Genomic DNA, 22,541 nt, shown 5'->3' with positions numbered 1-22,541 from the left:
AGATCCCCGTCTTCCTTTAGTTTGGAGCTTCCACAATATGGTGCAGTCACCAGAATGCTTGCGCTGTAATGCAAAACTTTATCCTTGATTCCAATCGGCTGCCTTCCTGTAACAATCAATTATAGTAAGTAATTAGAACACAGAGCGGAATTCATCGTCCTTTTATCCTTTTCTTTTTTTCTAAACTTCTTTTTTTTATTCCATTTTCTCCAAAACGCCCAATTCTTGGCCTATTCCCCACGGTCGGTATGTGTTATTTTTACAGAGGATCACCATCATCATCAACCGCGTGGTGAGAATCGTTCCTGGCACAAGTTGAAGGAGAAGAAGAAGAAGAATACTGGAAGGAGATGCTGATCGTCGCACTGCTCCTAGTCGTCCTGGGGGCCTCCTCGGAAGTTTCACGGGAGGTCAACATGAGCGCCACGACCAACTCGACCAGTCCTGGTCGGCTGGGTGGGGGAACCCATGCAACTCACCTACAACATCAGCACCCGAGTTGGCATCATCGTCCAGTGCACCAGGAACGCTGACCACGTGACCTCGTACTACGTCCTGGTGCGTACAACCACGTCACTAAATACTCGTTTACCCCCCCCCCCCCCCCCTCAATATTGCCCGGAACCTACGATTAGCCGAGTGAATGGTAGCCACGGCAACACCCGTTCAGACTTCTAAAGGACAAAGCAAAGAGCAGTCATGTTTAATGCGCATTACGAATGAAAATGGGAGCGCGCGCTCAACTATGATCGAATGTCTGATCACAAATTGTGTGACAAAGACCGAAACAAAAAAAGCTTTTCATGTTTTATAGCGAGTCTGCCTTGATACTGGAACTTTGCAGACTATCTATGTTACTACATCTCAATCCCAATCGATGCCCAACTCGAGTAGAGCGCCCACCATTTCGTGCCCTGGTTTCCGTCTTACGTTCCTTACCTACACATTATCTATCTGTTGATAATTGAGCAAGTATTATTACTTAATTAGCAAGTACAGAATAAGATGAGTCTTGTGGATAGGTGCCAGTGGCTTTAGTGGTTTGCGAGCAACGCAAAATTCAGGACCAAACAAGGCTGGACATGGGAATCGAAGTGCACCACCTGTAAGGATATGGTTGACTCAACATTTAATTCGGACCAATCGCCCGAGACAGACTCGAACCAAGACGTTGATAGAGAATGATGATTATGATGATGGCGACGATGATGATGGGGGTGGTGGTGAGTATATGCATATGAGATTCATGAAGTATTCCCATATCTCTCACAAAGTGACGGATATACGAATATAATTAAATAACGCTCGAGAGAGCCTCAAGGAAGGCAACGAGGGTCAATGATAATGATGATGATGGGTATATACAAATCACAGTGGTGAAGTGCACACATAGCTCTCACAAAGTGGAGAATATGCGACGTAAAAATATCAGGCTAGTAAGAGCTAGCTTTTAAATAAAGGTGCTCATTCTTATGCCGGCACCATATTTTTGAACATAAAGAAATTTAGTATGATTCTCGACTATAGCAGGTTACTTCATTTTGAAATAAGCGTTGAATGAATATTTTATTTCGATTCTTTCATTTCGTTTTTTGTCGTATTTGAGTTTCCTCCTATTTGCCGTTAAATAGTGTTTAGCCCATCCTCTAACTCTGTGGTGATTCGTTTACAAACAACAGCAATGGACAACCAAAAATCACTGCTGGTATATAAGTGAACCTTCGTGACGTGCATGGTCTAATCATCTCCTGGAATGTTGAAATGTTTATTGTATTATGTGCGAAGCACTTTAGGGGCCCGGGCGGTCGGCGTCAGGCATCCGTCGTGTGTGACCTATTCGTGATCACGCTCGAAAACGAGTGCTCAAAACAGGGTCAAAACGAGTGCAGAATTGATCAAAAGCGGTTCAAAATAAATAACATGATTCAGAATAATTTAAGGTAGGAATAATCAAGCATTAGGAGCATTAATTAGCAGAAATTCGTTAAAACCGATTCCGAAACACCCACTGGTACCAGCGCAGCGCAAGAGAGGGCGCCACCACCTCCCAAGTGCTCGATTGCTCCTCCCTCCAGCGCTACTCCAGCAACGGCGCATCACTGCTTCGCACTTCCCCAGGTTCCACGTTAGTGGAGCTGCATTAGCGCTGGATTTAAACTACACAAGCGCACGATTTGAGCAGAATTGGAGCTACATTAGGCGCTGGACTTGAGCAGGATTTGAGCTGGATTGGAACTGCATTTGAGCTACATCCTGCAACTGCACGGATATTTTTTTTTGTTCTGTTAAGGGGCCGCCAAAGCAAACTGCAGTGTTCTGTCGTTAAAGAAATCCGCCATGAATGGCTTTTCGAGGTAAACTGTTGGACGGCCGGGTTGCGCATACATTCTGCACAGAGGTGTCATTTTGTAATCAACTTTAATTAACCGATGTTGTGTTCCAGTACATGACTGCTGCTTTGTCCAAGAATACAAGTACAGGTTGCTGAACGAGTTTATTTTTCTGGTTTAAACCAACTCTAAACAACTCTTGCAAGAAATGCCAAGCAGCTTGCGAAGAATACGGCCCTTATTCACGAAACGTCCTGTACTGTTCTCGCCAACTGCAATTGTTTCTTTGTGGCAGTGATCGTCTCGTATAACATCACGAAGATCACGGTGATCAGCGTGATATAACAACGCCATTGGCAGGAAGTCATTGTCCAAAAGTGATTGGCTAAAAGTTATTGGCCAGAGTTCAACCACCGGCCACTTAGTATAACATTTTTAACGTTATCTTTCTTGCATATTATACGTAAGAGCGTTTCCTTATTCGCTGAAGCTTGACCACCAGCCAACCGTGCATGAGCGGCCATTGGTCAAGTTTTGGTCGAATAAAAAACTCTTAGCCAAGAAGTGTAAGGAAAGCTAGAGGTCACAGAAAGATGAATACTTCAAGTTGATCTCTCGCGTGAAATAAGTTTTATGAATAAGGGCCCAGCTTCTTAGCTGTGGTGAAAATCCAGCATATTTGGCGCCATCTTTACGTGCGCTGCCGTACTACGTGCACCATGAAAATCCTTGGCGATCCACAGGAACAAACCGAGGCCCTCGTAATAGTGCTTTGACATATTCATTTTATTGCGATCAATTATATGGGTACTCTAGGCGAACTTCTTGCGTCGTCATCGCCGTTGTCGTCGTAACCGTCGTCGTCGTCGCCGTGAGGTTCCGTATAAAGTCCACGGGCTACAAAATTGTCGCCGCGCGCCTTGCACTGTATGTGCGAGTGAAAGCATGCGACGTTGAGCCGGCAATCAAGGCTCGCACACACAAGGGCGGGAAGCGGGAATGAAGCGCATAGTCTTCCAGTCGCGCACAACGCTCCGGATGAGGGTAGGGAGGTGGAGGGGCCGCGCTTTGCTGCGGCCGCAGATGGTTTGAAACCCCTCTGCGGTGGGGGCAGAGTCCTCCCTTCCCTGTGTTTTCGCGGCTAAGATAGCGTTGATGCCAGCGCCGGCAAGAGGCTCAATTTGGCTCGCTGCTGCTTCTGCGCTTAGTCCAGCGTTTTGACAGCGAGTTTCCGCAGTCATCGAGTGAGATGCGTTCATGTTAGCTTGTGCGCGCGTGACACCATGCTTATTAATTTAGTTAGTGTGCCTATATGTTTACAAGTTTATGCGACCGATAAAACTACTATGCTTGCTTTGTATAGCGGTCGACTAATTTGCTATAGCAATCGATGCTTCACCTTTCGGGCGGAACTGCGACTTCTTGTGCCACTGAACACAATTTAATCTGAGAACGTAACGTTCTGCAGATGAAGTTTATTGGCCCATTTAAACTATTTGACCTTGATGCTGGCGCACACCAGAAAAAAATGCTTGCAACTTCTCTTCGTCTTGAAATAAGTTACGGTAGTGTTATTTCTGAAAAGACAAGAAAAGAGAACAATTCGTTAGGCACCAAACAATGGACGAAGTCTTTTAATATTTAGGTAGCGAACATTCACTCAATTTATAGGAAGGCATTCATTTTACGCATTCGTTGACATTCGTATCAATTGGGAAAGGAAGTGAAAGCAAAATACCAGACAATAGGAAGACTGACATGGAATGGGATCCAAACACAGAACCTACGCACGACGCACTCGGTGCTTTGTCACCAGAGCCATGTCATTGACTGTCTCTCGCTCCACTTTCCTGATTTATCATGTAAAACCGTTACGAGAAGTTTCAAAATGACTAGAAGATCCAGCGAACTAATCATCGAACTGCGAAGCATTCGTTGTTGAAAATCCCGAACGTAGAGAAACGCAGTGGTGCTGTGCCACGGGGCAGCGGGCGCTATACAAGAGCGTGACAACCAGTGGCATAGCCAAAGCCCCCCCTCCCCCCATTCTCCCAACCGCCTCTCACGAAATTTCAGTGTCGTATGCATCATTCCCAGCCCTTCTCTTCCCTTTCTCTTCCTCCTTTCCGTCCCCAGTAAATTGGGGGCCCCCCTCCCTCCCAGAAAAACATTTCCGGCTACACCATTCCTGACAACTAGAGGAGTGCGAATATTCGAAACTCTCGAATAAAGAATCGAATAGTGTTCGATTCGGTCTGAGTCAGTACTCGTAAATGCGAATATTTTTCAAGTACTTTTCGAATATTTGAAAACGTCAACTGCACCCAATTAAACGCAAAATTGGAGTAAGAGTACGGTAAATGTTCACCCCCGCGGGCATGCTGCAGACACAAAAACCTTGGTGTACGCTTAAGCTTCGCCCTTAAGAGTGGAACGCGATAGCATTATTGAACGCCGTTGACACCGACACCGTATTTTCTGCGACATGGGGCCTGATCAAAACGAATCAGCAGGCGAAGTCCTAATTTGACCTGCCTTAGGGAGCCTACATGCAAGCGCTGTGCTTGCATGTAGGCTCCCTAACTTGCCTAGGATGCGAGCGCCATCTGGATATCATTTTCGGAAGTAAAGTACCCAAACGCGTGGCTGTAGGTCTGGTAGAAATGCAGGAAAAGGGTTTAATTGTGTTTGAGTTTCCTCGTAGCAGAATGAGGTTTTCTCGTACATTCAAATTACAATCCGACGGCGCATCCGACGCCGAATAGTAAAGTCGTACTTTACCATTTTTTTCTGACGGATTTCACTGTGAGAAATTCAATTTTTGTTCACCAAAACCTTGCATCACGTGGAGGATCTGCGCGGTCGATGTGGTTGGATGATTTTTCTCCGCCACCCCCCGACATCGCACGCCGACGCCGGTTGCCGACGCCGGATTTTCTGCGACGCGGGGCGCTTAACGCTATCGCGTTAACACGAGGACTTGCGTAGTGGAACAGGCGGCGTCGCTTAGGTAGCCATACTTTACAGGCTGCACATCGATCATACGCACTCCCTGAAGAGTCCTGTGCGTTCGAACAAACTTGTTTGCTCCTAATTCTCTGTGTGCTTTTAATCAACAAAGCTTCGTAGGTACTTTGTAATTACAGATTCTTGTTAACATTAATAATACTAGGATGGGAACATCGTTTCATATTGCGACAATGGCTGTGTTTATTCGAAGAATATTACATATTCGATTCGCTTCGGGCGCTATCTCGGTTCGTATTCGATTCGGTCCCAAAAATTACTTTTCGGACACGCCTACTTGCAACAGTTCTGCAAGAGGTTCATAGTTTTCGGTTGACTTCGAAACATTTAGTGGTTACTACATGTGTGCGCGAAGCCAATCCTTTAGGGTGTTAGCCTCCTAGCACTGTTACGCTTTCATACTGAAGTTTTCTTGCGGCTATTAACATTTAGGCTACTTACGGTCAGCTTTAGGGACTTTTGCTCAGCTGCGAAAATTGCGGTTTTAAGCCTAGGATACAGGGATGCTTTTCTTATTAGTTGCTTCGTCATGCTAATTGGGCATAGACAAAAGCAGTCAAGAAGTTTTATGCTGTCATTCGAGAAATTTATATTTCCTTGCGCTGACATTTTTGATGCAATTGCATTAACGGTGAATGTCTTCACCGAAGTCGTCGTCATCGTCATTATCATCATCAATATCATCTTCATCAGCGTATTATGTCCACTGCAAGACGAAGGCCTATCCCAGCGACCTCCAATTACCCCGGCCTTGCGCTTGCTGATTCCAAATTATGCCTGCGAATTTCCTAATTTCGTAACACCGCCTAATTCTATACCATGCTCGACGGCAGAGAACGATAAATGTACGCAGCTCTAATCGGTCTATAGGTTCGAGAGAGGCTGAAAAGATATACACTCACACTTCTTCTTGCGAAGAAGAACGTAGTAGTGGTAGGGGGAGCCGAGACCGTAGCCGTAGTTCAGGCCGTAGCCGAGAAGACCGTAGCCGAAACCGTAGTGGCTGACTCCATAGGCCGGGGCAGCGTGGGCAACGGTGGCCACAGCTGGGGCGTGGTGGACGGTGGTGGTTACGGCGGGGGCAGCAGCGTAGGTAGCGACTGGAGCAGTGACAGCAGTGGCAACAGGAGTATCGTGGTAGCTGGCGACGGGTGGAATGACGTGGGCAACGTTGGCAATGGCCGGGGTGTAGCCAGAGTATCCAGCGTAGCCAAGGACGTAGCCATAGGCGAGGCCATCGCCGTTGCTGAGGCCGTAGCCGGTGTCGACAGCGAAAGCGCTGGTGGCGACAGCCAACAGGACGCAAGCGCGGATCTGCGTAGCCCAGCCAAGCGTACTTTTTTGATGTTGCTCTTTTCACGAAACACCCCTATAGCTACGGATCACGGCGAACAATATGGAGCATGGAGAATCTACTGCAGCTCCAACTCTAACGAACTCGGAATGGGCACTACTCTAGTCCTGTTTTTACTTTCTTCGTGGTTCTCCGAGCTCGCACTGCTATGCATTCCTGAATCAAGAACAAGTCTAGTTAGCAAATGTAACGACGCTCGAACCATAGACCAATTTATCTCCGGTTCAAGAGATCCGCCATCTTTTGCTCTAATGTGAACATTTTCTCAGCTTCCCCTGCGTCGAGATCAAGTTAAAGGGCCTTTGTAGCGCCGAATGGGCCTAACGACTAACTTCTTCGTTTAAATCGCTCGCACTGGTGGCAGAAAAGTTCGTAAATGGCCGAACTTAGCTGCGCATGACGGTGGTAGTCTGGCACTTGTGATCACATGAAACAGCATGTGATGGCCTTCATTATTGGCTGTTCTCTTTAGAACTCTGCAATTCCCGCCTAATCTTATTTTTGTAAGTACTTTGAGTCTGGTAGCTGGGTTAATGGCATAGTTACAATATCTTTGAATTCTACGACGAATTGCTTGGATAATGTCATCATCATCAGGGGCTGTGGGCTGGTCAAGCTGCATGTGAGCAGCTTTTTTTCCCTCCGTCCTCCCATCTAATATGTACGATGGCAAATAAACTTATTGTTATTATTATTATCCTCAACAGCATCGTCACAATAACCCTATTGTGTGAACTACGGACTGAGGGCCTCCCCTAGAGGTCTCCTATAGCCCTTTATTGTGTCACGCTACTGCAGCCGCTGAATCTAGCAATGTGATCCCTCTCTTTTAATGCTCTGCATCCATATGCTGCACTTCTAGTCCATTGACACTCATTGTAATGCTCCACTAAAGTAATGGTCGCCTGATGTGCGAAGCTATACATAACCTGCCCCTATTCACGTTTTCAATTTCAACCAACAGAAGTGCGCTTCTTAGCTGACTGTTAGCACCAACCCGAGAAATTCGCTACGCTATATTGTGTTCCATAGCAATTGAGTTGACTACCTGTAAAACAAAGGTAAATGAAATCGTCTTCGTTCTTTATAGAAAAAAGATCAAAGCCTCTCTCTTAAAGAAAGATGGTTGAAGGCGAAGCTTTCTCCCATGCAAACTGAATCAAAGTCCAAAGCCAACGATGACGCAACGAACCCAAAAAATGCTGAGCGACCGATGCGATGTATGTGTGATTTGATTGCTTGTTTAGAATTGTAATTTTTGATCGTCGAATGAATGAAGACACATTTCGTTAAGTTGCATAGCCTTTATTTTATATCATGTAGCCGTTGATTACACGCACACACTCACACTTTCACAAACCGCATGCCGTTGCCGATACACGGGAACGGCCTTACGGGCACGATTGCGCTCGCGCTTACGTTCGCGTACGGCAGCCTCTTCTGCCGTGCGCTGCACCCACGGCCTACTCATGGTGACCGCCGGGAATGCATTGCATGATGCGCGTAATACAATGCAGATATATACACTACGTCTGGGTAGCGTGGTGTTGCAGTTACCATTGTTGTTATCGGTACAACTGCGAATGTAAACTGTAAACTACGATACGTTTGTCGTGCGCTGTTGTTCTATTGTGTGCGCAGATGCGCAGATAGTTGCATTGTGCAAGTTAGCTTTCCTGTAGTGCGTTTTCGGTGCTCACGGACGAACCAGTGAGACATAAAAAGCTTCGCTTTAATAATTGTGTGCATGCATAGTTCAATTGATGAGTCAGCGGGTTCGGCACTATTGCGGCTTCGAACTGAAATTAACCCATTAAGGCCCAAGAAAAATCTACAACTTAAATTTTGTTTATTTTTGTGTGGGATGATATTTTCAGACTGTAATTATATTGTGGAAGTTTCATGAGTGCCGCTTAATTCTTTGAAATGCTACGATGGTGTACTTTAAAAGTACGCTTGGCCTTTGTGGGAGCAAACCCTGATGTTGGTCACCAAATTTACATGCTATATATTGGAGCTTCCAAAAACAAAAATGCTTGCAGCGAAGAGTCAAACGAAACTTTGCGCAAGCCCACATAACCTTGAGGTAGCAAAATGAGCGTTTTAGTGGTAAATATTTTTTTGCTGGAAGGTGTTTTTACTATTCAATTGTATAGCGTGATTTCATCAAGTAACGGGGAAGGACATTGCTGTTGCTTTCAGAGGCACGCACGATGAAAATATTGTCGCATACAAAACAACAAAAGACTTCCGTCGACGCTATAGATATATTATAGAACTACTCTGGCACCTTCGTCGTTGTCTTCTTCGATGATCAACCCGACATGCCTAGCATGGAATTGCACCGAGTGGCTTTCAGTCGTGTCAAGGTCGTGGCATTACCCCCCCTCCCTAGAAGCATCGTCTTGATGCGGAACATTTATGCACTGGGGGGTGCCACAGTGATACTGTTAAGGTATACGTAGATGGTGAGAGAGGTGTAGAGCTTTGCGGTCAGTGGGAGTAGTAAAGCTTCAACCGAGAGATGTGAACGACATCGGACAGGCGTGGGCGTCGGGGACGGCGAGTGGTGCCTTCTACTTCAGGAATCACTTCGTATGTCACTGTCGCCGAGTCGTTGAACGATCCTATAGGGTCCAAAGTAGCGGCGCAAAAGTTTCTCCGACCGACCACGCTGGCGTATCGGTGTCCACACCCATACTTTGTCACCAGGTTGATAAGTGACGTCTCGGTGACGAAGATTGTATCAGGTTGGCGTCGTTGTGTTGTTGGTAGCGGATACGCATTCGTGCGAGCTGGCGCGCCTCTTCGGCACATCGAGCGAATTCGGCAGCATCAGTGACAACATTAGAACAGTGGGTGGGTAAAAGCATTGCGTCCAACGTTGTTACAGCTTCCCGGCCATGCACCAAGCGAAAAGGGGTGAAGCCGGTAGTTTCTTGAACGGCAGTATTATACGCAAACGTAACATATGGGAGAACGTCGTCCCAGTTTTTGTGGTCGATGTCAACATACATGGAAATCATATCAGCGATCGTTTTGTTTAGCCTTTCTGTGAGCCCATTCGTCTGGGGATGGCACCGAGTGGCTTTCAGTCGTGTCAAGGTCGTGGCAATCTATTATTGATACAGGTCTAGACATGGTATTTTGCGATGAATGCTGACATTCAAGACTACCGCATTGAGCATTTGGTTCAGTGGTAGTTCAAACATTCAACAGAGTGGTGGCATCTTCTATAACAACAGTCAGTTCTTGCATTACAGTCCTGCTGTATGATTTGCTCGGCAACATTTTCGTTAAAAGTTTCTGTTCTTTCAAGACATGGGGTCTACGTCTGGCTCCCCAATGTGGGTTGCGCTACTTTCATTGCATAACTCATCCCAATGGGCAGAGGAATATAGATCGGACTTGTTGTTTTCTGTTTCCTTCCACACATTTTTTAATTTGTAATAAGATCCTGCATAAATTATCTGCCTTTTTAAAAAGCGTTCATATTACTACATGCTAGTCGAAGATGATGATGTTGACACTTCGATGTAATGGGATGGACGCATAAGCGGCCTCTGGCTGGTTTGAGGAAGACGACGTACCTTGTTTGTCTACTGGCTTCCATGTTGACCTGTTCTTGCTACCCCCTTGTAATAACACCTTGTAAATAGTTTACATCCTGTGCTTCCACGTAACAATTTATTTGGTGGAAGTGCTGGGTACTTCTGACGACGGAGCTTCGAAGCGGACGCCACCTCGAATCTGCCGCCATGCCACCAGATGATAACACGTCGCCGCCAGCTACACCTGCGACCACTACCGAGTTTAGCACCCTCTCAAAGCCCCGCGATCCCGGCACTTTTGCCGGGGCAAACAGCACTGACGTGGATGATTGGCTCAGTATGTACGAGCGTGTCAGTAAATAGAATGGTTGGGATCCAACTATAATGCTGGTGAACGTCATATTTTACCTCGGAGGAACCCCTCAGCGTCTGGTTTCGGACCCACGAGGACGATCTCACCATTTGGGACACCTTCAAGCAACAGCTCCGCGACCTTTTGGGCAACCGGTTTGGTCGACAACTTGCCGCCAACAAACAACTGGCGGTACGTACCCAGACGTCCACTGAACCGTACTTGTCGTACATACAGGACGTGCTGGCCTTGTGTCTACAAGCTGACCAGGAGATGCCCGAGGCTGACAAGACCGTCCACCTTTTGAAAGGTATCGCAGACGACGCGTTCAATCTGTTCGTCTCCAGCAGCGTGACCACCGCTGACAGTGTCATCAAAGAGTGTCGTCGTCTCGAGCAAGCGAAATGTCGGTGCATCTCGCCGCATTTCGAGCGTCTACCGAATACCGCTGGAACGTCGTCCTGCGAGGCAGCTCTTTGTCAACCATCCACATCGGACGACGTGACGCGCATCATCCGCTGAGAACTCGAGGCCGCATATTCGGCTTCTTATAAACCTACGGCATCGGTAACCTCCACGCCAGCTGTCTCCTTGATGCAGGCCGTTGTTCGCCAGGAATTTTTCGACCGAGAAACCTGTCGGAATGAAGAACAGCCGATGACAAGCCAATCTGCGCCCGCTGCAGCCGAGCTGGATACATTGCTCGCTATTGGCGCAGCCAGTGGCCCTCTCATCCCACTAGCCCATTTCCCACTTACACTGGTCCCTTCCGTACTCCAAGCCGATATCCGCCCCGCATCGAATCCTCTGCACCCAATGTCACCAAGGAAGGTACCCGCTACTTCCAGTCGCCTCCACCGCATCGCCGTCCATCTCGTCCACTGACTCGCCACCGCTCTCCTTCACCGTCTTTTAGCTGTCGCTTCTCGCCGGAAAACTAGACTGAACTAGACGCAACGACAACTATATTTAAAATAACTTTTATTTATCTAAATTTACTGTAACACAGCTCTCTATTTTTTGACTGAGAAGATAAGAGTGTCGTCCTCTTTCTCGGCAGCAAGAAAGGAACCAGGAGGAATATTAGCAATCTTGATGCAACCCCTAATATATTTTTTACCTGCAAACGGTCTCTGAAGTGTTCGTAGTGAGCAAAAAAATATTCAAAAACTAGTCAGCAAGAAATACAGGTAAAAAAAAACAACAACATCGTGTGTGCATCGAGAACAAGCACACCCCTCTATAGCATACTCATTGGCCCCGTGTACATTACAAAGTACAGCTACATCCATTTTCTTGCGACGCCATAAATATGTATTTTATATGAAATGTCACGCATTCATTGTTTACGCCGTTCTTTTCTGAAACTTCCACACAAACCTCAGCTTCGTGAAGCATATATGCTATGCTTGATAAAAAATAAAGAAGGTGCACGCACAGCTGTACTTGCTATGTTCAGCACTTCTCCAAGTTTGGCGATGAGTAGATCAATTACATCATGCAGCTGACAAAAAAAAAAAAAAAAAAACCTACAATGCGGTCAGTCTTGGCAGGACGCTTCTTAGCATAATGGCGTACTAAGGAACACAGCATATTTCTTCTTTAATTATTCACAAATGAAAATGGTACTATACTTTTAAAAGTACTCTGGGCCCTAATGGCTTAATTATCAGAAAAAGACGCACACATCTAATTGCCCCGAGTAATTCGCCCGTTGTTTCGCTGTAGAGAGAAGTAAAGGGCGTGTAGGCTTACCATGGTCACTTCAGAGCTGCTGCTGAGCCAACTGCTGGTCGAACTTGTTGTCGGCTGCCCTTTTATAGAGAATTATTTCCTCAGTGGAGTGGAATCGTGGAGAACCTCCACAGCAAGAGGGAGTACGAAAAATAGTCGCGCCGATAATATGAGGGGGGATTTTTATTATTCTCCCCGTCTTCGTGAGCCAGTAGCTTCTGAACATTTCGAAGTGTAATCAAGCGCTGCATCCTAAGCTTGGCGGGCACGCCAGCGAGCGATTTCAGTGAAGAAACTAGCAAATAAAAGGGGCGTGCGCTCTGCCGTGAGTTGCGCAACGGGTTGCGCTCGAGCAAATCGGAGAAATATTGGGCAGCGGTCGATAAAAGTGCGGGCATTGCGTTGGGCGAGATAAAAGTGGAAATGAACGGATATGTCACGAAAAGCTTACAAAGTGGCCCGTGTGAGATGCTTTATACGCTGGAGGAAATGATTGCGTATGGATGTCAGCGGGCACTGTCCCGAGGCAGTTACGTGAGATCGATCGTTCGCTTACGAGAACGGTTCGACTGAGCATGTTCCACCTTGATGCATGGAAACGGACACAAAGTGTTTCTTGGCCGACATTGAACAAGAAGAATTGATGATGTTTGATGCACAAAATCTTCTCACTTTGAGAGCAGATATTTTAATTGATGCCATAAATTTTTGAAGCCATACTTTGTCCATAGTCGCATTATTAACAAACTAAAAGAGAACAAGAAACCTGACTCTCACTGAGAAATTAAGACAAAGTTCGGCAGGTGTTACACTCTTGTAAAACAAGAAGGCGAAAGCCATGCTGCACATTTGGTAATGCATTTTTATAAGACACATTGGTAATGTATTAGGTTATACAATTGGGGCTAGACTTCTTACAAGACATAACGAGCCGCAGTGGGAAGTACACGTAAGGCAATAAGGCGACCTCCTGAACCCCACGTATGAACACTTGATGTAGTACCTAAAGTAGAGCATGCATCTTAGTGCACGCACTTAGCCACACCTTTAGTCAGCGATATGGCTGCGACGTGACGTCGCAGTAGCCGTGACTACAGGGAAGCGTGCTCGTCTCCCACCCCGGACGTCCGGGTTCGATTCTCACCCAGACCGAAATGTTTCAAATGTCTTTTCAAAGCGACTATTTGTTCCCATCTTTTCTTTTTGCGGCGTTGGTCATTTTTTTTTTTTGTCACGGCCTTGTTACGCCAAGGTCACGGCCAATGGCACCTAGACACCTAAGGCTTTCGCCTTAAAAAGCTGCATCAGAATGCCGTAAACAGCATCCTTGGGACGATTGTTGCGTATACCACTGCACTGTACGCCGCTGTCATATAGTATGTTAATAATTTGGGAGTGGGAGTTTTGAAGAACTCGCGTAAATCAATGTGGCGAATTCAGCTAGGTTTTGAACTAATACAGCATATTTCCTCGAGACGATCTATCACATACTGTTTGTAAGATTCAATATACCTGTTTTCTTGATCAGAGTTACGGAGCTCAGACAAGCCTGATTTTTAGAAGAAGCTTATTTATCTTCGAAGTATTGCACACCCAATCGGATGGTATCGGCTAAATCATTTTGTGTAAGTCTCCAATGAAGAAACAACGGTGTTTGTGGCACCATTTAACGTTAAAAGTTCAAACCACCGACTAGTGTTAGGTAATACTTAGTTAGACGAGAATATTTAAAACGTATTTGGCCAAAACTTGAGAAACACCGAAAAAAAGAGAATCACCATGGTTGTAGCTCTGTAACTGAGAAATTATCAGAAGAAATCACAATTCAGTGAGGCGCGTCTCAGGCGAATGAAACGTGCGAAATTCATTCCCGCATTAGATTATGAGAATGATTTGTGAGTACGACATTTGCCAAAGGTGCCAACAGTGTAGCAATAACGGTTTCGACTGACCTAAAAGCTAGATACACCATACATGATTGTGGTACCCGATTTTGGTGCAGAGTTGGGGAGCTGCACGCTTTGAGTTCCAGTTTTAATTCGACAGCATTATAAGCGGACCTCGCACACTTTTGTTGGTTTGACGAAACATTTGGGCCGATTCCGGAGGCAGATCAGACCAACGTGGCGTCTCAAAGGGTGAGCTGTTACGAGGGAAGACTGCAAGAAACTGTCACGTGACGCACACGCCATACGTTTCGAAGAGCTACTAAGGTCGATCCAAATAGGTCGCGAAACTTCGGGCGAAAAGCGGTTCAGAATGAATTGTCAGCGATATCAGCAAGGGTGGAAAGAAACAGCAAACAGTCGGAAAGAAAAAAAAAAGAAGCGTTTTTTATTTAAAACGAGACACAGTTCGATTCATTCGAAGAAAATAAACTTTCTAATCAATTTTATGTATGTGTGATGTGAAAGGAAAGACAACTCAATTTTACTTTATCATCAATAAATAGCTTTACTCAGCGCCCACCTTAAGACAAAGCCCCGGTATCACTAGAGGGGAGTTAGCTATCACTTGCAATGCAATGCAGCTCTTCAAGTGTGCAGCAAGGCACGCTCGTAAAATTGACCGGTTACAATACGTTCCTCTCACACGTGTTGTTTTGCTTGTCGACGTTTGTCTGAATTTGGTAGGGCGGGCAGTTTCATCGTTTCTTGACCTGTTCTGTCAAAAGTTCAGTCAAAGACCGCCAGATAGCTGTTTTCGTGCGACTGTGCCTGGCCGATGGGCTTGGCGTTCGACGATGGGACCAGCACTCCACACCTAAAGATTTGGCCGGCCTCCAAAGAAAGTGGTTTCTGGGCAGGGATTACGATTTTGACACCCGTACTTCTGCTTCTGCTGCATCGCTTTCCGCGCCGAAAGCTCGAAACGCCCATCAAGTCGAATGTCGGAGCATTCGGTTATACAACTCTAATGGCAGGACCACCAAAACTAAATTCGCGCCTTTGAGAACAAAGTGACGTCACCTTTGTTTTTAACGGATATGGCGTCACATTATTTTATTCCGCCGGAAGTGTTCCCTCGTCACACAGATGGCGCTAAGCCCCATCAACCGCGGATGAATCGCCATGTTTTCAACGTGTGGGCTTCTACGGAAGCTTCGCTACCAGGTATATTTACCTTGGAGCTACTTTGGCACGGTAGAATCATGCGTGCGATCAGGGCCCAACTTAAGAGCACTGGACTGCTGTGCTGGAAGGCTGAGGTTCGACCCCATCATCGGTCGCGCATATCTTATAACACTATAGGCAGAGCTCACTCTCTTTGGGTGTATGTAACAGAAAACTCGAGGTGTGCTGAGCGTACGTGATCGCGTCACAGTGTGCTCGAAATCGCAAAAGAGATACGAGGTATTGAGGCGTCACTTTCATGAATGACAGTGCGAGTTTGCCCGTGGCGAACCCGTGCGCAGCTGTCGATATCGTCACAATCATCACAATTTAAGGTTGCTACGTACTGCATCATACTTAGATAGTGCTAAGTTCTGGCCTAGCTTTTTCAAAATCAGTTTTCGGCAATTCTTGAAGAGTACGTGATGGCATAACTAAAAATTAAGCCTCCAGTTGTAAAATGAAATTGTTTCTGCGTTTATCATGCATTTGAATAGAGAAATGGGAGTTGAACACGAGATAGATCGTCCTGTTAACCGAAACGGCCAGTGCCCTGGTAAAACGCACAGACTCCCATTACGAATGACTGAAGATGGATGTATAAAAATCGCTGCATGTACAGTTTCTAAGAAGGCAATGTTCCAGAACGCATGACTGGTGAATTTTAACTCATGCTTAATAAAGATCACAAATGTTCAAGACCTATAAACAGCTTGTTTATAACTCCATATCGCCGCAAGTTCTACTTGCGGCACAGTTTAGGTGCATTTGCTAGCTCGCCTACCTTGTTTTGCAAATGATAAATTCTTGAACTACCTTCGTAACTTCAAGCAACGAGTAACCTATGTTAAATACGACGCAATTGAATGTTATGTCAGGCATCATTCGTGGATTTCTATGTCTGGTTTTGTTTCAGAGTCACCAAGCTGTAAAAATGGGGATTCTATTGATCAGAAACTTTGCGATATTTTTCAGCTTTGGCTATGTTAGTTTAAGATGTAGTTAAAAGTTCAGAAGGCGCCGGACTCCAGAACTTGATAATCAATTCATTTTTACAATATCATTAGTAGGGTTATTCCAGTAAACGACAGTTCTATAGGAAATGAATACAGATAACTGTAGCTTATTCAAGCTAATTGGTCTGATGATAAAGAGGACTTCAATTTCGTCGCTGCACATCCGGTATAGAATGATATTCTATTCTACGTGATAATGTTGCGTTGACCGGTGATTATCTGGCGCTTAGCCAATAGATAAAGGCAGGAAACAGCGTGGACAAGATGAGCTGTTCTGGTCTCAAAGCTGCGACACCTTTATGATGAGGAACAACTTTGTTTTGCATTGAAACAGTTCATTATAAGAGATTACTTTCAAATGACTTCGCGTCAAGTCATTTATTTTCTCTAAAAGCAGATTTCTGCCGTCGGCGTCGCCGTCGCCGTGAGGTTCCGTATGACGTCATTTGGAGAAGAAATCGTCGCCGCGCGCCGAACGCTGTATGTGCGAGTGAAAGGGCGCGAGGGGCGCGTCTTTCGCGGGGAGTGAACGCACGGCGGAGAACAAACGCGCGTTCCGCGCCGTGCTCGCTTAAGGGCTGCAGAAGTAGGCGTCTCTTTTCTCCTTTACAATCACCATATATGTAGAGCAAACGCACCTTCTTCCGACGCGCGAGAAGCCGTGGGGGAGGGGGAGGGAAGGGAGGCGACGTTTAGCTGCGGCACCAAGTGCCTATTTATATCACAGGCTCCGGCAACAGTCACCAACGCCGCACGCATTTTGAGCGAACGCGGGCAAAACGCCGATGGCGTCGACAACAGTTCTGCGTGTTGCCGATGCTGCTGCATGTCCAAGTTTATACAGCTGATAAAGCTAATATCATTACTCCGTATAGCTCTCTACAAGTTTGCTATCGCAATTGATGCTTCGCCTTTCAGGTGAAACTGCGACCACTTTTTTTTTTTCACTTTTTGTGCCACTGCTTTATCTCGATGAACTGTTTCTTTAATATTTCCATTTTGTTATACTTGGCAGATTGCTGAATGTAGTTCCTATGATTTCCTTTGTCTTCGTCTTTATAATCATATGTACCGTGCGTTACACTGTTACAGAGAACACTTGAGGGTAGTAGGTGCGCGAATTTCTTCCTCAGGGTAAGTGCACAATCGCGCGACCTTGCAGGAATTGGGATTGGCGACACCGGCAAATTTCTACATACCTGTACAATACAATGACGCAGCTTAAGTCGGCGTTTGCAGCTTGAGCGCCATGAAAGTAAGCGCCACACATTACAACGTTTGGTTTAACAATTTTTAAGTGTTGTCTTAACTGTGGACTGTGCACGTACAGCCTATAGTTGATATCGTAGAGTTACTAGAAATTACATTTGCTTCGTACTATATTGCTATGTTTTGTCTGTCTATACAAGACTCGCACGATTACAAGGGCTCGGGAATAGCCATAACTATTAAGGCCAAGATGTGTTGGCGATGTATTTTGTATTGTATTTTTAAATACTAAAATTAAATAAAGAAAACCCCCACAGGTTCCCGGCGAGGAGACGGTGCGGCTGAACCGCTCCATCAACATCGGCTCCCTGAAGTTCCGCGACGCTGGTGTGTACACGTGCGAGGCCCGAGAGCCCGTGCCTGGAGGCAGCGAACCCCCGGTCGTGAACGTGTCGTGGACCCTGGCCGTAGAGCGGCGCCCGCCCGCTTGCCTCGTCAACGAGTCATGCAACGAGGCCCAGGGTCACAGCTGCTGGAGGGACCTGTGCACCTGCCGCTCCTCGGACATGAGCTTCTTCTCCAAGAGGGGACACCGGCGGTGCCGCCTCACCGGCGCGCTAAGCCTAACCGCCAGGGTCACTGCTCTTCCGCGTTCAGCGGTGAGCCCTAGTTGTCGACTACCAAGGGTCCACGGCCCATCTCTCGTAACGATCCGCTCCAATCGTGTAGCACGATGCGACAAAGGAAACCAGAATGGCTTTCCTTCTAAGCTTAGTGCTGTACACTCGAATGGATGACAATCGTTCCTTTTCGGGAACCTTCATCCACCTTGCGGAATTCCGCGGTACTGATTTGCTAGATCCATTCCTTTTTGCTTTTATGCCACCTCATCATTAGCTCGGTGATTGCTGAGACGCTGTTACCACCGTGATTGACAACTTGACAGAGGTTCCTGAAAAGGGAGCTTGCAGTGGGAACATGCGGCTCCCACTGGTTTCATTGTAAGAGGACGAGGTTAATTGTGTCTTCCCAGCTTTGAGGGCCCATCATCCTCTAATTTACGGTAAATTTAGCCAGTCTTTCACAATACCAAATAACGTATGCGAGGGCGAAATGACGCCTGTCTCTTGGCTCCTCGATCAAAATACCTTTCCGAAGTCCCGGTCACTTGGGACAACTGAGACTAACCGAAGTACTGAAGGACTCTGGTATAACCAAAAGCTATTTATTGTCTCTCCTTGTTTGGGGTTAAAATGCAACGGACCCAAACCGCCATGTTCCTTAAATTCTGGTATTGCTTCTTGTCATTGCCGTCACTTATGCTTCCTCTCATACTTAATACGTGACATTTCAAAGACCGCGCCTAAACCAGATACCATGAAATACGCCAACCCCTTTCGCTCCCTTCCACGATATGCCGCAAATGAGCCTTTAGGGCACCCGCATTTGATTATGCTTCGTCCCTGAGGGTAAATAAATAAATAAATAAAAATAAGTTTGACTTTAGCGGTCATTGAAAGTGGACGTCTCACAGGGGTACAAAAGAAAGGGGTAAATTCGCAGTGTCGACCATCTTCTGTGCCCACGGCGGATTTCCTTTGATGCGTGTTGCCTTACGTACACTTTTTAGCTGGTAGAAATGCTCTGGCAATCAGAGATGGGTGGTTAAGCAGCGATATTTAAGTTTTAGCTGAGAAAGTGTAGTCTGGACGAGCCCTTGCTTAGACAGCGTGGCCTCCACAGTGATTGACATGCTGACTTTTTCGCGTGCTTCACTCTCATTGCAGAGATTTAAGGCATTTCCTGCACGATGCATGGTTGCATCCATTCGTAGAACTTTTTTTTTTGTTACTATGGTCTTAGGACCTTCTCCTGAAAAAAAAAAAAGTGCTATCGGGTAGTAAATTGGACTTTCTGAAGCAGAAAATTTCTGATATGCGATGTGAATCGAAACGGAAAAGTAGGGAAATATATTAACACGTGCTTATGAAACTATATAACGGTGCGGACTAAAAAAGAAAAAAATCCTTGCCAATTTCTCGTAGCAGACACTCCTGTGCAGACACTCCGTAGCAGACACAGTTCCTGTGTAGCTCAGATTTCCGTTTCGTCCATTTCACGATGAGGCGGATTGCCGTCACGATTTTGTTGGGCTTGCAACTCAAAGAACCTTCTGGCACCGATTCATTTTTACCGCTTAAATTTTGTGCTTGAAAGAGATTAACAAATGTCGATGTGCTGGCGCCATCTACCGTTTATTTTTGAAACAAGGCGAGATCGTGAGCATAGCCTTCAAGAGTGAGCAACCGGGCAACATGATCTCGGAGGCCCTTGTGAATCCTTGGGTTTTTACACGTTAAGCGCACGCAAGCAGTGACTTGTTCACCAACTTGCAACTGTCCTGTGATCGTGGCATGTCACCACTCTGGTTTTCCCCCCATATGGGTTTCAGCGAAACTAAGCGTTACTGAAGAAGTGGTATTGCTTCGTGCTTCTGCGCGTTCGCACAGTTCGATCTGCTCGAGATCAGCTACTACCTGGTGACATACGGCGACACCGTCGTCACGTGGTACAGCGACCGAGTACTCGGCGGCCGCTCCGTGGCAAAGTTCATGGTGGACTCTCCGCGACGCCAGTTCGGTGGCGCCATCTACCTGCGGCAGCGGGAGTTCACACACGGCGGCACCGTCAACGTGACCGCGGTGCTGTCCGGCACGCCGACGTCGAAGTTGGTGCAGATCGACGTGCCCAAGAGCACGTACCAGATAGGCGACCTCTGTAAGGAGGACGCGGACTGCAGTAACGCCCAAGGGTTTTGCATGAAGGTACTACACATATATGGCTCGCAAGATCATTTCGCTGTTTACAAACAGAGGCCCTGGACAGTTGCCGGTTTTGCTCATGACGCGCTTAATTCTGCGGGCAACTGAAAGACAACCGTCCACGGCAGCACTGAGGAAACGATACAGTACGTTATGAAAAAAGAAGAAAAATAAAAAGAATCTGGAAGATTTTCAGCACTTTCACACTGCAGGTAGTCAAAATTTCACACCTAATTTTGCCGTCAGATATACGAAGTATTAGGCATTTTAGTATATTGGGAGTGTTAGCCACCGCCACCACTCACAGAGTTAGTTCTAGTTGTAAAACACAAATACCCCAGAAAGCGGATGGGAAAACGGTTCCGCGGTAGCTCAATGGTGAGGGCATCGCACGCGTAATGCGAAGACGTGGGTTCGTTCCCCACCTGCGGACAGTTGTTTTTTCATCCGTTTTCATTTCCATTAATTTATCATTTCTTTAATTTAATTAGTGTGCGCAAGTAATTTCCCCTATGTTGTTCTTGGTGTCAATGTTCGTTGGCTTCTTAAGATATATATATATATATATATATATATATATATATATATAAACCGCTAAAAGAGACCTCCTGCACGTCAGACCAATAAGAACAAACATTTGCCAGGAATATTATCCCGATAAAGCACAAAAGAACTTCTTGTTGGGCAAGTTGGTATCTATTCATTATAACTATCTTAAGGCGCCAAATAACTCATAGCACACAAGCCTAGAACACGGGACAGAGCATACCTGCATAATGCAGGGCCGTTGTTCGTGCACCGACAGCACGGGAAAAGACCACGGACGCCCCGTCGACGGCCAGTGCGTGGCATCGTGCACTCAGCCCAAGGACTGCGACTCCGTGCAGCACAGCCACTGCTTCGGCGGCGTCTGCCAGTGCTTTGACGGACTCCACCTGTACAACAGGTCTGCATATACGCGGACTTTTGGGCCATGGTTCAGGCGTAGTTATTCAGACACTTCGCCCATACCCACACTGTGGCAATGCGTCTATATGGCATTCCGAAGAACACGAGGTCGCGCCTTCAACTTCCCGAATGCAGCATCCACATTTCAATGAAAAAAAAAAAAAAAAAAAAAAAAACGGCACGACGAATGAAGAAACCACGCGTGTTCGCACACGTAAGCGCACCAGGTAATCAAAATTATTCCGGGACCCTTGGAAACAGCACCTCTCAAAGCCACCACGGACGTTACGTCAATGAATTAATTAATGAATGAATTAATCAATCGATCGATCAATCAATCAATCAATATGTTTGATCAAGCGGACAGTTGTGCATAAAGGGAAGTTGCCGGTTGTCGTCGCCACTGCATTTTTTGAGACTTCAGGGATCTACAACAAGCCAACGCGATGTATAAGAATGGTGAAAAGAGGGGACTGTTCTCTTTCGGTGGTTGCTTGCTAAACGTTGACGCAGACCTAGTAATTTTTCAAACGTTTATTACCTATATGTAATCGATGCTTGAGTGAGGGAAACCACTGAGGCCTTTTAGGGGCGAAGCTCCTTAGGGCGTGGGTCTGTCCTTCCTCCGATGTAGTATGTAGCCACCTGTAGTTTTATGAAGTGCTCACTAGATGGCGTTCTGGTTCCGGTTCCACTTCCGGTTCCACTTCCGGTTCCGGTTCCACATTGCGCGCGTTCGGTGCGAACGCGGGCAAAACACCGACGGCGTCGACAACAGTTCTGCGCGTTGCTGGTGCTGCTGCATGTCCAAGTTTATACAGCTGATAAAACTACCTTGAGTCGACCCCATGGCTGCTTCGCATACTACTCAGGGTTCCCCTACGGGAAGATGGTGTAATTTTCTCTCTCATTCCCGACGCGCGCTCTCTTTATCTCTCGTCCGTAGCTGTGGTTTACCCGAATGATCCCCCGGTGCTTCGCCCACTCATCATCATTCACTTCGTGGATATGCTGCGATTTTTTTTTCTTTTTCCACGGGCACCCTGCACCTCATATATACATTGATTTGGCTAGCTTCCGAAATA

The 22,541-nt window shown here is 46.4% G+C and overlaps 1 protein-coding gene across 1 annotated transcript in view; it reads left to right on the top strand.

Annotated features, from left to right (window-relative positions):
• Window positions 1-328: 328 nt before the first annotated feature.
• LOC119463796 (uncharacterized) overlaps window positions 329-22,541 on the top strand; it is a 35,144-nt gene continuing 12,931 nt past the window's right edge. The window contains exons 1-4 of the mRNA XM_049655385.1: window positions 329-558; window positions 18,004-18,345; window positions 20,197-20,511; window positions 21,291-21,454. Of these exons, the coding sequence (XP_049511342.1) occupies window positions 469-558; window positions 18,004-18,345; window positions 20,197-20,511; window positions 21,291-21,454 (911 nt within the window). The 5' untranslated portion in view covers window positions 329-468. The remainder of the gene's footprint in view (window positions 559-18,003; window positions 18,346-20,196; window positions 20,512-21,290; window positions 21,455-22,541) is intronic.

Source organism: Dermacentor silvarum, chromosome 9 (genome assembly GCF_013339745.2).
Source record: "Dermacentor silvarum isolate Dsil-2018 chromosome 9, BIME_Dsil_1.4, whole genome shotgun sequence".
Lineage (NCBI taxonomy): Eukaryota > Metazoa > Arthropoda > Arachnida > Ixodida > Ixodidae > Dermacentor > Dermacentor silvarum.
The sequence above is the reverse complement of the archived record's forward strand: the minus strand, read 5'-3'. Positions and strand labels throughout refer to the sequence as shown.